This window comes from Lycium ferocissimum, unplaced genomic scaffold, assembly GCF_029784015.1.
Source record: "Lycium ferocissimum isolate CSIRO_LF1 unplaced genomic scaffold, AGI_CSIRO_Lferr_CH_V1 ctg13682, whole genome shotgun sequence".
In the NCBI taxonomy this organism is placed as follows: Eukaryota; Viridiplantae; Streptophyta; class Magnoliopsida; order Solanales; family Solanaceae; genus Lycium; species Lycium ferocissimum.
In genome coordinates this window covers 7692-21561 of record NW_026715019.1, presented here as the reverse complement: position 1 = coordinate 21561, position 13870 = coordinate 7692, and the positions used below count along the sequence as shown (strand labels likewise).

The window sequence follows — 13870 nt, the reverse complement described above, 5'->3', positions numbered from 1 at the left end:
CATCGAAAGATGAATATACGACTTATACTTTAAGGCAAAATCAACAAAATCGAAAATTGAAAGTCTTGTCTTTAACTCGCTAAACAACTTAAAATATTCCGACATACAAAGTACGGGGTGTAACAGAACGGATGCCCCAAAATAAATGGGACTTCCGGGTCTGGCTCGAAATCCAATATCACAAAGTCAGCAGGAATTATCAACGACCCTACTTGTACCAATACATCTTCAATAATACCTTCGGGTCTTGCTAACGATCTGTCTGCCAGCTGAAGAACTATAGTGGTTGGTCTGGGCACTCCCAAACCTAGCTTCCGGAAGATAGACGAAGGCATCAGATTTATACTTGCACCTAGGTCACAAAGTGCTCGAGCAACCACCTGTGTCCCAATAGAAATCTCAATAGAGAAACTTCCGGGATCCTTCAATTTTGTGGGCAACCTGTTCGGAATACGAGAAGTGTACTCCTCAGTAAGTGCAACCGTGGCATACTCTGTGAAACGGCTCTTGTTTGCAACAATATCTTTGATGTACTTAGCATACTTTGGAATACCCTGCAGCATATCGACCAAGGGGACGTTCACGTGTACCTGTTTAAGCAAATCAAGAAACTTCTTGTAAGTAGCCTCTTCTTTCTGTCTTGCCAGGCGTTGAGGGAATGGGGGCGGTAGCTTTACAACCACGGCCTATGACTGCTTTGCCACTGGTGCTTCGACTGCCTTCTCTTTTTCACTTGTTTCTGTGGCAATCTTCTCTTTTTTCAGCCTCTACTCGACCAGTTTTCTTTGAAACCACTTCCTCTAGTTCTCGCCCATTTCGCAGTTACGATTGCAAGGCTTGGGATTCATATCCGAGTCACTTGAAGTCCCCCGGTGGTCTAGTATTTTGTGCACCCGCCCATCCGTCCCATCCGCCACTAAAATTTCGCGCCCAAATCGCGATTCTGATTATCTTCTATCAACTTCTGCTGGTCTATCATCATCTTCTGCATGTCGCCCATAATCTTTTTCATCATCTTTTCCATACTGTTTGTGGGAGCTTGAGGAGCAGGTGCTGACTGATAATTCTGCTTCTGATTACCTTAGTTGTCACTCCACCTGAAATTCGGATGGTTCCTCCAATTTGGGTTGTAGGAATTTTCGTATTGATTGTTGTTTCCTTGCCCCTTGCCTGCATTACCCACTAAGTATATGGATGCGGGATTTGCAGGGCATTCATCACTATTGTGACCCTCTCCACATACGTCACAAAAGGCTTGTCACGACCGCGTGCACCGTGGTGGCGCTGCGACGTATCGCCTAACTTTTCGAGTTCGATGCACATGGCATCAATCCGTGCCGATAATGTTGTAAAATTATCTACTTCAAAGACGCCCGTGCTTTCCCTAACCGAATCGCTAGCCGCATCATCCCGCGATCCGGAGTGCTGCGAGTAAACCCGTTCAATAGTGTGAATAGTTCTTCATAGCATAGATCGAAAACCCGCCCTCCCCGCAAGCGGTGTCATGTTACACCCCCGAAAGTTTGCGTTACCAAGGCCTCTATGGCTTAGTACGAGCTCGGGGGAGAGCAGAGTTATACAAGAATTAGGGATGAAGATTATATTATCTACGTGTAAGAGTGTACATATGACATTGGAGATCGTATGGAGTAAATCGCTTAACAAGTTACCCGATGATAGCCCTCGTAACCATAAGTTAAGGTGGGGCCCACATGTCGGGATTTTATAAAGGATATATGAAGAGATATATGGGTAGTACATGTGAAGTTGAGCAAGTCCTAAGAAGGACCCATAAGCCAAAAATGAGTGTAAGCCCTCCAAAAGGACGATTTAAGAAAATGTTTCCGGGCGATCTGACTTCGAGGGGCCAAAACGGTATTATGAGTTTGGAATTTGGGAAAACTTCCAGAATAAAAGTTGTACATAATTGAAATATCTTTCCAACCATATGTCGTGGGTTCACAGGCGACACCGGGATAAGGAGATATGGATGTTTTAAGGCAGAAAGGTCAGTGGGCCAGGCCCATTACCCACACCTTTTTAAGTAAAATTTCAGCCTTTTCTCCTCATTTTTCATACCAAAACACCCAGAAAATTTTGGAGAAAAAGAGAGAGGAGAGCCTAGAGAGAAAAATCAATTTTGACCAAAATCTGAGCCCCGAATTCCGAAGCCCATGAAGAGAAAAGTGTCGTACGTCGCATTGCCTTCGATTTGAGCTAAAAATCAACCAAGAAGAAGAGGGTGGACGTGGTGGCTGCACACTTGAGGTAAGATTAAGGTTCCTTTTCATCGTTAACAAGTTTATTCAGAGTTTTAACGGATTAGAACGGAGGGAATAGTGTGATAAATTCGTTTGTTGGTGTTTTCGATTATGAATTTAGGCTTGAAAGAGAAATTTGGATAGAAAATATATGTATTTATTTTGTAGGATATTGAAGATGTTGTTATCGATGTTGTTGGTATTAATTTCGGCTTCCTTACTGAAATAAAGTTATTAATTAGTCGTATCGCAAGTTGGTTGGTTGAGAAAATGGGAAAACAGTCATGGGGTCGTTTTATGGCATATGTTGTGTTGGAAATGATGTTATTACTATTGGTATTGTTGTTGATGTTGTTGGTTATTGAATTGGAATTTCGGGCTAGGCATATAAACGGGGGAGATGTCGAAAATTTCGCAGCACTATAAATGAATTTATTTGAAGGACTAAGACAAACGTGTAATAATGAGTCTAATGATTGTGTAAATCCTCTTTAATGTAGACTTGCGAGCTTGGACGAATAAGCGTAACTAATAAGAGGTGGAACAGGTATGTAAAGCTTACCCTTTCTTTCTTTTGGCATGTCTTAGATGTAAGTATGATATGATACGAGCCTTGGGGTAACTCCATTCTTAAGTTCCGAGCATGTCTATGATTCTTATTCACTTCTTGATGTTTGCATTCCTAATATAGTCGAGCTATGGCCTTGTGTCTTTTGTATAATTGGATAGTAAATGTTGCATAAAGAGTTCTTGTTCCTAAAGGATTCTATGTTGAATAATGTCCGTAACTTTTATGAACGGGCTCGGATTGCCTTGATATGTTCGTAAAGTGTTCTCTAATGAATAATGCCCGTAACTTTCATATGTATACACATGTGCAGAATGATTGTCTGATTGTGTCACTAAGTCCCATAACAGGTTGGATATGATATTAATGTGCATGATTAGTATTTCAAGAGTAAGCATTTTGGTATTCTAGTTATTATGCTCACTTTTATGTATACAGACTTACTTCCGACACGTTGTTATGACCTTGTTTTCTGTATTTCATGCTTGCATAGTCAGTACATATTTCGTACTAAGCATTACCGGTTATGACCTTTTTTACTTCGTATTTCAGCCGTGTTTCATGCCACGCAGTGTATCATGCCAGATGAGTAGAGGATATTCGTAGAAGATGTTCCAGCGGGATGGGCGAGCTCCATTTCCTCCCGGAGTGCTGCCGAGTCCGAGTATCTATGTTATGGTATCTTGAGTTATGTTAGAGACTTTGCAAACAGAGTCACGTATATAGCATGTCAGTCTTGTAAGCTGCTCTGTAAGCCGATGTATCATTATGCATTATGTTACGTGATTTCATATGATTACGATTTTACTTGATTTATGAAGGACGAAAAGCATGTTTTTTTAGAGCTTACATTATGTGTTCATTTTATGATTTAAAAGTCCCGTAAGATTATGAGTATCGCAAGGATCAGCGGGTTCGCTCGGCCCTAAGTAAGGGTCGGGTGCCCATCATGCCCTATCAAAAGTTGGGGTGTGACAAATTGGTATCGAGCGCAGTCGTCCTAGGGGTTATCTGCAAAGTCGTGTCCAGTAGAGTCCTGTTTATGGTGTGAAGCGCGCCACATTTATAAACAGGAGGTTACGGGGCATCTAGGGTGGTTACTTTTCTTTTACATCTGAGATCGTGTCATAGAGCCAAGTCATAGGGAATGAGATTCCTTATACTAACCTTGATTTCAGCAGAAAAATGGCATCGACAGAAGAAAGTGACTAGCGATATTGGAAGTTACAAAGCACGCGGGTAAGCAAAGGTATAAAGGATATATGTCAGGTAAGGTATTGAAGTACGATTGAAATACAAGTTGAAGATTAAAAGGGAAAGTAAACAAGAAAGTGTAACAGGTGCAGTTTGAGTTGGGCATACGAGGTATGTTCATCACTTTCGTACTGTTGTTGATATTGGGGGCCCTGTGTGGCTGTGATATGATATGATATGATATATATATACATATGTTAGCCCTGTGAGGCATTGTTGGTATTTCCTGCGTGCAGGTTATGAGATAGTAACAATTACAGAGGAAACTCTGCCAAAATTTTCTTAGAAATAAAGAGAGAATGAGATATAGGTTTGTAATATGTCTTGAAAGGTCGTGCCAATAGTAATGGTAAGATTTGACTAAGCTACGAGTAAGGCCGACATCGAGAAAGAAGTTAATTGGTGGATTGAGGATAATAATAATTAGAAGCTCGATATCGATATGGTAAAAAGAATTTGGAGAGGATTGTAATCCTAAGAGATGGTTCAGAAAAGGGCTGGTAAATCTGGATGGAGTGTTATTTAAGGTACCGACTGAATTGATAAGCAGGGATGAATTATGACGAGCTTATAGTTAAAAGAAGTAATAGTATGATTAAGACAAGAGTACAGAGGAAAAGATTGTGATGGATATGAAGGTATTGATAAGACAGCTTGTGAGATATTAAGGATAAAGTTGATCAGAAAGGGTAAAGGGTTAAGAAGTGTTACATTATAGGATTGATTACGAATAAGATATAATGTGAATATAATGAGGATTGTTATAAAAATAAGTAAAGCCTAGTGAGAAAGTGTCCAAAGCTATGATGTGATCTAGGTAGCTAGAATGTAAAGGCAAGTGTGAAATGGAAAAGCGAGCTATAGAACGAATAAGGAAGGCTTATCAAGTTCTGTAGAGGAAGTTTGGAATAAGGGTTATATAATAATGGAAATGATAGCGAGTGTAAGAAAAGAAAGGGTAATTGGAAGAAGGAAATAAGAAGAAAGAGAGATAACAAAGATAGTAATAGACCATGACATGTGTAGCCAAGGATACGAGTACTATAAGTGACGGACCGTGAAAGACTTGTTATAGAAAGGATGAGGAACGAGGTAAAATGAGGGCGTAAATCCAAAGGCCGATAACCGAGTATTTATAAGTAACGGCGATCAAGGTGTGTTCCTCACCATTGGGAATCTGGAAGTCTAGGACGGAAAGTAGTCATGTCCATAGGTGAAAAGTGAATATTGAGGATTGAAAAAGGGCTAAAATAGTAATTGGAGTCGAAGAGTAAGAGACCCTTTCTAATTCGGAGGGAGATGTGTTATGAGAACGTTTCGAAATCCGTTAAGACTTCAACTTACTCCAGATTGTGTGATGAAGGTCATGCGGTGAGGTGGACGCTATCATACTAGTATTAAAGCATCGTATTTCATCAGAGTTCCAAGGTTAAGCGTGCTGGAGTGAGAGCAATTTTAGGATGGGTGACCCCCTGGGAAGTGTACCAAAAGTCCTATAAAGTCAGACACAGGAGAACCAAATGAGAAGCCAGAGTAGCCTAAGGGAAATTAGAGTACACAGAGGGGCGAAACCTTAAGAGGTCACATAGGACGAGGAGCATCGAACCAAAGAAGAGAAAGAAGGTGCATCACGCTCTAGAAGCAGTGGTGTTGAATAGCGTTTGGAAATATTTTGTAAGCAAGATAGTAGAAATTATATATATATATATATATATACATGATATCCCGTACATGGCTATATCGGCGGATATGTGTATTCCGCAACCAACATGGCGGTATATGGAAGGTATTAATTGACAGGGTAACGAAGTTCAAGTGAGAAAAATATATAAATGGCACAAATGTTACTGTGCAAGCGATGCTGTTTTCACTGTTAAGTTTGGAAAGTTCTAGTACAATGATATTTAGAAAATAAAGAAAGTGAGTAGGTGGAAGGCAAAGGGATCAAAATGTCAGAATAAAAGTGCCGCCTAATTGAGATTGGAAACACGAACATAGGGCAAAGTATAATCGGGTAATAGTATAAGTACACCCTTAAGGGGGGAAGCGAGTGCGAGAGATGCAAGTGTAAGATGGAGACAATCGACACTACAATATATTTGATACGGATGCTTGGGCTACAGGTAAGGTTCCTTGCTGAGACAAGTTAGTAAGATCTAAAAGCCAGCAATAAAGGGGTAGAAGTTAGGATGGTAGTTGAGATAGTACTGAGAATTAATTATGGAGATCTTAAATGATATGACATTGGAAAGTGGATGCTTAAAAAAAAAAAAGAATACGACAAGAGAATGATAACGAGTAATTTACGCAGACATTGTGAAAGACAACAAGCAAGGCCTTATTTATGCCTGGATTAGAGGTTAAGATGTGGGCAATAGAGTTGTTCGAGAGGCAATGATATCGCGACCTATAAGTAGCAAAGGAGAAAGATAGAAAACCTTCTATAGTAGGAAGTGAGAAAAAGGAAGAGAAAGGAGTATGACAAGATAGGCTACAAGAGGTTGTCGAAATGTTAGTACGGAGGGGATATGTAAAGTAGCATGAACCAAATGAGAAGGAAGATCGTGACTAAGATTGAATATACTTTATACGAATAATCGTACAAGGGTAGTTATGTTGCCTATGAATATTTAGATGCTGAGGACGAGACCAAGCAAATACTTAATGAGAAAAGTTTGATTAATGTTCTTGCATGCATGGAAGCTAATAACAATATGGTTACGAGATTTTTGGGTGCATTAAGGAAAGATGTAAAGATGGTTTAAGCTAAATTACCGAGATAGAATTAGTACTGAGGGCAAACAGGACATGGCTATGGTTGAACCAAGGACCTATCCCGATACCGGTTGTAAGATAAGAGAGGCGAAGACAAGTAAAACATAAGAATTAGTGAAGCCACGCTAAGGTACTTCTTGGGCTAATTTGAGCACCTTCGTATATTCGCGTAAAGATTACAACATCATGCCCCATTTGACAGAAAGTTGGAAGAGCAAGATACTAAATCAAGGGACAATAGAAGGGTTTGAATCAAAGATAAAGAGACGACACGAGATAATGTGCCTAGAATGTTACAAGTTGAGTAAAGGGGGATTATAAGACGATTTAAGCAAGATGATCGCCTTAACTAGCCGTTACTAAAAGAGGGTAAATTTGTATGCCAAATATATATACTTTCAAAATTATACCAAATGCCGATGATAGTTAAAGTTATCATCAAGCGGCCAGTAAAGGTATTATATGCAGGGGACTTCATCGCTACTTGATAACCAACTCTAAAGATAGAGACTAAAAGCAAAAGGTAGAGTGACATAATCTATGCAAAGTCTTTTAGAGTCCTTCTTGAGTCTCAATACGATGTCGTTCTCGGATCGACGGATGCGGACCGATATATTCTACACGCGTACTATTCGTACGCTAGAGATATGTCGGATTGTCCCCGTCCGTGTTATTGATTTCGTGCTAGTTAATGCTAGAGATGGCGTGGCGCGGGGCACCCATAAGATCGGCCGGTTTGATGTTGCTGGAAAAACTAAGTTAATCGGCCCATAGTATATGATTCAACAAGCCGTTGATAAGGTAAAACTTGTTCGGGAACGGTTATTAACAGACCAAGCAAATACTTTGGATTCGCAGTCACATTAAGGAAAGATAAATCATATTACCGAGATAATCGACGTCGACACTTAGAGTTCCGCTATCGGCGATTGGGTATGTTGACTCAAGGCAAGCCAACCATGAAGGGTGTTATGAGATTCGGCAAAGGGAAAAAGAGGGTAAATTTGAGCCCGAGATGCATTGGGCCTTATCGTATTGTCCGTAAAAGGTAGGCCAAAGTTGCTCACGAGCTCGGACCTCTATTCACCACCGATTTCAGCGTGCACCCAGTCTTTCACGTGCCAATGCTTCGCAAATATGTAGGTGATCCTTCCAGGGTATTTCCCATAGATGATATCCAGGTGACAGAGGAGTTATCCTACGAGGAGCAGCCTATAGCCATACTGGATCGTCGGGTGAGAAGGTTACGACAAAGATATGGCTTTCCGTTAAGGTATTGTGGCGAACAATAACAGGAAGAGATGACACCGGGAAGTCAAGAGGAGAAGAAGTATCCCCACTTATTTCCTATGCCTACAGGTAATCTAAACTCCTTAATTGGCTATGTTGATTGATGAATGAATTGCATGTGATAACCATAAAAGGAACTCCCCCGAAATGCTTATAAGACCCTGTAGGACTAGTTTAACATTCGAGGACGAATGTTTTTAAAGGGGGGAAAGATGTTACACCCCGAAAAGTTTGCGTTACCAAGACTGTCGATGGCTTAGTACGAGCTCAAGGGAGAGCAGAGTTATACAAGAATTAGGGATGAAGATTATATTATCTGCATGTAAGAGTGTACATATGACATTGGAAATCGTATGGAGTAAATCGCTTAACAAGTTACCCGACGATAGCCCTCGTAACCATAAGTTAAGGTGGGGCCCATATGTTGGGATTTTATAAAGGACATATGAGAGATATATGGGTAGTACATGTGAAGTTGAGCAAGTCCTAAGAAGGACCCATAAGCCAAAAATGAGTATAAGCCCTCCAAATGGACGATTTAAGAAACCGTTTTCGGGTAATCTAAATTCGAGGGGCCAAAACGGTATTATGAGTTTAGAATTTGGGAAAACTTCCAGAATGAAAGTTGTAGATAATTGAAATAGCTTTCCAACCATATATCGTGGGTTCACAGGCAATACCGGGATAAGGATATATGGACGTTTTAAGGCAGAAAGGTCAGTGGGCCAGGCCCAACCCGAGCCCAACCGGGTCGTGCCCAAAACACCCGGAAAATTTCTGGAGAAAAGAGAGAGGAGAGCCTAGAGAGAAAAATCAATTTTGACCAAAATCTGAGCCCCGAATTCCAAAGCCCATGAAGAGAAAAGTGTCGTACGTCGCGTTGCCTTCACTTTGAGCTAAAAATCAACCAAGAAGAAGAGGGTGGACGTGGTGGATGCACACTTGAGGTAATATTAAGGTTCATTTTCATCGTTAACAAGTTTATTCAGAGTTTTAACGGATTAGAACGGAGGGAATAGTGTGATAAATTCGTTTGTTGGTGTTGTCGGATTATGAATTTAGGCTTGAAGAGAAATTTGGATAGAAATATATGTATTTATTTTGTAGGATATTGAAGATGTTGTTATCGATGTTGTTGGTGTTAATTTCGGCTTCCTTACGGAAATAAAGTTATTAATTAGTCGTATCGCAAGTTGGTTGGTTGAGAAAATGGGAAAACAAAGTGTGTGGGTGTTTTATGGCATATGTTGTGTTGGAAATGATGTTATTACTATTGGTATTGTTGTTGTTGTTGTTGGTTATTAAATTGGAATTTCGGGCTAGGCATATAAACGGGGGAGATGATTGTCCGAAATTTCGGCGACTATAAATGAATTTATTTGAAGGACTAAGACAAGCCTGTAATAATGAGTCTAATGATTGTGTAAATCCTCTTAAATGTAGACTTGCGAGCATGGACGAATAAGCGTAACTAATAAGAGGTGGAATAGGTATGTAAAGCTTACCCTTTCTTTCTTGTGGCATGTCTTAGATGTATGTATGATATGATACGAGACTTGGGTTAACTCCATTCTTAAGTTCCGAGCATGTCTATGATTCTTATTCACTTCTTTATGTTTGCATTCCTAATATAGTCGAGCTATGGCCTTGTGTCTTTTGTATAATTGGATAGTAAATGTTGCATAAAGAGTTCTTGTTCCTAAAGGATTCTATGTTGAATAATGTCCGTAACTTTTATGAACGGGCTCGGATTGCCTTGATATGTTCGTAAAGTGTTCTCTAATGAATAATGCCCGTAACTTTCATAGGCGGGCTCGGATTGGTTTGATACATGACTATGATCCCCGAGACGTTATTTGATATAGTTCGTAATGATATTCAAAAAGTACTGAGTATGACTATTATTCGGATACTCGAGCGTTGATTTGTCTACTTATCTATTGAGTCTCAGAAGGATGATTTATGTGTATGTGGTTACTTACTACTCTGCTCGTGCGTATGATTATTACATCTTTCACTGAGTCCCGGGCCAGGACATGTTTTCGTGCACAGCTCTACTGTATTATTCACCGAGTCCCTCATTAGAGGGCCGGGACACGTTATATATATGATGATGTGATGATGGAACCAGCCCACAGGATGGGCCGAGTATGATGTACACATGATGGAGACAGGATCTCCTTCACCGAGTCCCTCATTAAAGGGCCGGGACACGTTATTCACCGAGTCCCTCACTAGAGGGCCGGGACACGTTATTCACCGAGTCCCTCACTAGAGGGCCGGGACACGTTATTCACCGAGTCCCTCACTAGAGGGCCGGGACACGATATATGTATACATGATGGTGATATGATCTTATTTACCGAGCTCCTCACCGTAGGGCCGGACACGTTATATGTATACACATGTGCGTAATGATTGTCTGATTGTGTCACTAAGTCCCATAACAGGTTGGATATGATATTAATGTGCATGATTGGTATTTCAAGAGTAAGCATTTTGGTATTCTGGTTATTATGCTCACTTTCTGTACTCCTTACTTCGGTTATGACCTTGTTTTCTGTATTTCATGCTTGCATACTCGCACATATTTCGCATCGACCCTCCTTTCTTCGGGGGCTACGTTTCATGCCATGTGTGTGTATACGATGAGTAGAGGATATCCGTAGAAGATGTTCCAAATGATTGGCGAGCTCCATTTCCTCCCGAGGCCGCCGAGTCCGAGTATCTATGTTATGGTATCTTGAGTTATGTTAGAGACTTTGCAAACAGAGTCACGTATATAGCATGTCAGTCTTGTAAGCTGCTCTGTAAGCCGATGTACCATTATGCATTATGTTACAGATTTCATATGATTACAGATTTTACTTGATTTGAGAAGGACGAAAAGCATGTTTTTTTTAGAGCTTACATTATGTGTTCATTTCATGATTTAAAGTCCCGTAAGATTATGAGTATCGCAAGGATCAGCGGGTTCGCTCGGCCCTAAGTAAGGGTCGGGTGCCCATCATTCCCTATCAAAAGTTGGGGTGTGACAGTCTAGTGATGACTTATGTTGGGCATCCAGACTCTCAATAAATGTGTGTGCCAGAACTTCATTCGTTTGATGGTGGTGAGGACAATCTCTGAGAAGACCCTTAAACCTCTCCCAGGCTTGATACAAATTTTCTCCATTTTTCTGCCTGAATGACATGATCTCCCTTCTGAGGCGAGCGGTCTTTGCTGGTGGAAAGAACCTTGTCAAGAATTTCGTCGCCAAGTCATCCCACGTAGTGATAGAATTGCAGCTCGCTAATAACCGCATTTTGCATTCCCCAATAGAGAGAAGGGGAACGATAAAGGCCGCACATATTCTTTAGAGACCCTTCCAATAGCAAAAGTATCGACAATCTGCAGAAAAGTATGGATATGACGCTGAGGATCCTCGTGTAACATTCCCGTGAATTGCCCACTAGAGTGAAGTAGTTGAATCATGGGATGCTTCAGCTCAAAGTGCCCTTCGATGGTGGGCTTGACAATGCTTGAAGTGACATCCGCCACACGAGGCACTGCAACCTCTCTCACCTTCGCTGGTTGATTATTAGCCATGATCACGGGTAATTCTACGACAGCCTGCGGGTTCTGCAATAAATTCAAATCTCTCCTGCGCCGATTGAATGTACGTTCAGGCTCAGGATCGAATTCCTCAAGATTGTTTTGACTCGCAGTCCTTCGCATTCGAATAAAGTACCTGCAATCAAGTAACAGCTAAGATCAAGACGTTAACACTTGGATAAAATGAAGCAATAAAATTTATTATGGCAAAAATAATTGATTTCTAAGTCCCCGGCAACGGCGCCAAAAACTTGTTGCGTCAAAATGCACACGCAAGTGTACGTGGTCGTACAAGTAGTAAAGTGATTATGTAAAATCGGATGTCGAACCTTACGTAGACTTATGACCAATATTTCACGAAAATAAACTATTGCTTACTATCTATGCAAGTGAAGAATAAAAGTGTTGGTCCTTTTATAACTAAATGCTATAATGAAATTGACTAATAATGTATCCAGAAATTGTGCTTAGATCGTAATTGAGAACTGCTTTTATCATGATTTTAAGAGTATTCCAGGGTCGTGGTTGGTTCACCAATCCTATTGAGTCAGTCAAGTATCACACCTTAGCAACTTTGTTCACAATAGCTAATTAACCGATTATTAATCTCGTAGTATTCTTCCGAACCACTACTCGCCAATTCAAGATAATTCTCCTCCTATATTCCTATGGTATTAACCTATCAAAAATGCAATAAGAGCACGGTATTTAATTGATTGCAGTAACTAAGTATATTCCTATCCTAGTCATACATCCTAGCCCAACTTTAGGGATATTCAGATCACAATCTCATTACTTCTTCTCCAAATTAACAGCGTCTTCCCAAGCACGTATATCAATGAGTAAATAGAACTCAACTGCGTATGCATAAATCAAGAACTTAAACACGTAGTAACGAAGCAATTGTATACGAACAAGCTACTAAGATTGAAATACTTGTCAAACATCAATATTCATGGCTACGCCACAACCCCAGAATTTAGGTGTTTAGTTACACATGATTCGATAATGGAAACAAAAATTCATGATTAACATAGGGTTTTGATGTAAAGAAAACTAATAGAAGAGGAATAAAGCCTAGAGAGAGTTTTACAAGTCTCAAAATTCGTCCAAGCCGCCTTTCTAATGTTCAAAACGACTATTTATATGCTAGGGTAAAATATGAAATAAGTTGGCCCAATCCCGATCTAAATAGGACAACTGACGTCGCTTGTGCGCTGGCTATGCATCGCATGGCTAGCGCATGACTCGTTCATGTTCTTCTTGTGCGGCGCATGATCAACGCATGGTCTGTCTGAGATTCAGGAATGGTGTTCTTGTGCGCTGGCTGTGCGGCGCATGGCCAGCGCATGAGACCCTTCAGTGGTCAGATTTTGCCTTCAAGTGCTGGAACTTCCTTCGTAACGTTCAATCGATGTACACAGCCTCGGAATCACTCAAAACTTCCCGGAATACCCTTCGTTGGTCCTTGTTGTACCTATTCATATAAACATACCAAAATAAACGCATATACAACAATTTGCATTCAGAACTGCGATGAAAGTGCTAAGAAGTAAAGTGTAAATGACTCTAAATCAAGATATTTGTGCCAAATATCAGACGCTGCGTTCATGCCCGCAGGTGTGGATAGACAAGATGAGGATCTTTCATCGTAGGCTGCCTTCAGGTACCAGTTATGATTGGTGAGCTCCACTTCTTCCTGGAGCGTTGCCGAGTTTGGATGTATATATGTTTGGAATATAAGGAGCAAGCATTATTAAGTATACTTCTTCCAAAGATGATTTTACTTATAAAACCTTCCAGTATGCCTTACATGCATCCTTCACTCATTAAGTATACTTAATAATGTTTGCTCCTTATATTCCAAAGTGATTTTTCATACAAAACATTACCCATCCTTTCTCCAAAGTCGTACTACTCCATTTCTTCCACTCATTTCCTTATAAAACCTTCCAGTATGCCTTATATCCATCCTTCACTCATTAAGTATACTTAATAATGCTTGCTCCTTATATTCCAAACATATATACATCCAAACTCCAAGAACGCTCCAGGAAGAAGTGGAGCTCACCAATCATAATCGGTACCCGAAGCAACTCTACGATGAAAGATCCTCGTCTTGTCTATC

At 40.5% G+C, this 13870-nt stretch overlaps 1 protein-coding gene and 1 non-coding gene across 2 annotated transcripts; one reads left to right on the top strand and one right to left on the bottom strand.

The window, feature by feature from the left end:
* Window positions 1-218: 218 nt before the first annotated feature.
* LOC132042156 (uncharacterized) lies at window positions 219-563 on the bottom strand (the record flags this gene model as incomplete). The annotated part of the gene is made up of 1 exon (XM_059432776.1): window positions 219-563. A coding segment is annotated over exon 1 (345 nt), but the record flags the coding sequence as incomplete, so codon positions are not given.
* Window positions 564-11252: 10689 nt separating this feature from the next.
* LOC132042157 (small nucleolar RNA R71) lies at window positions 11253-11359 on the top strand. The gene has a single exon (XR_009411374.1). It is a non-coding gene; the product is annotated as a small nucleolar RNA R71 (small nucleolar RNA).
* The last annotated feature ends 2511 nt before the right edge of the window (window positions 11360-13870 follow it).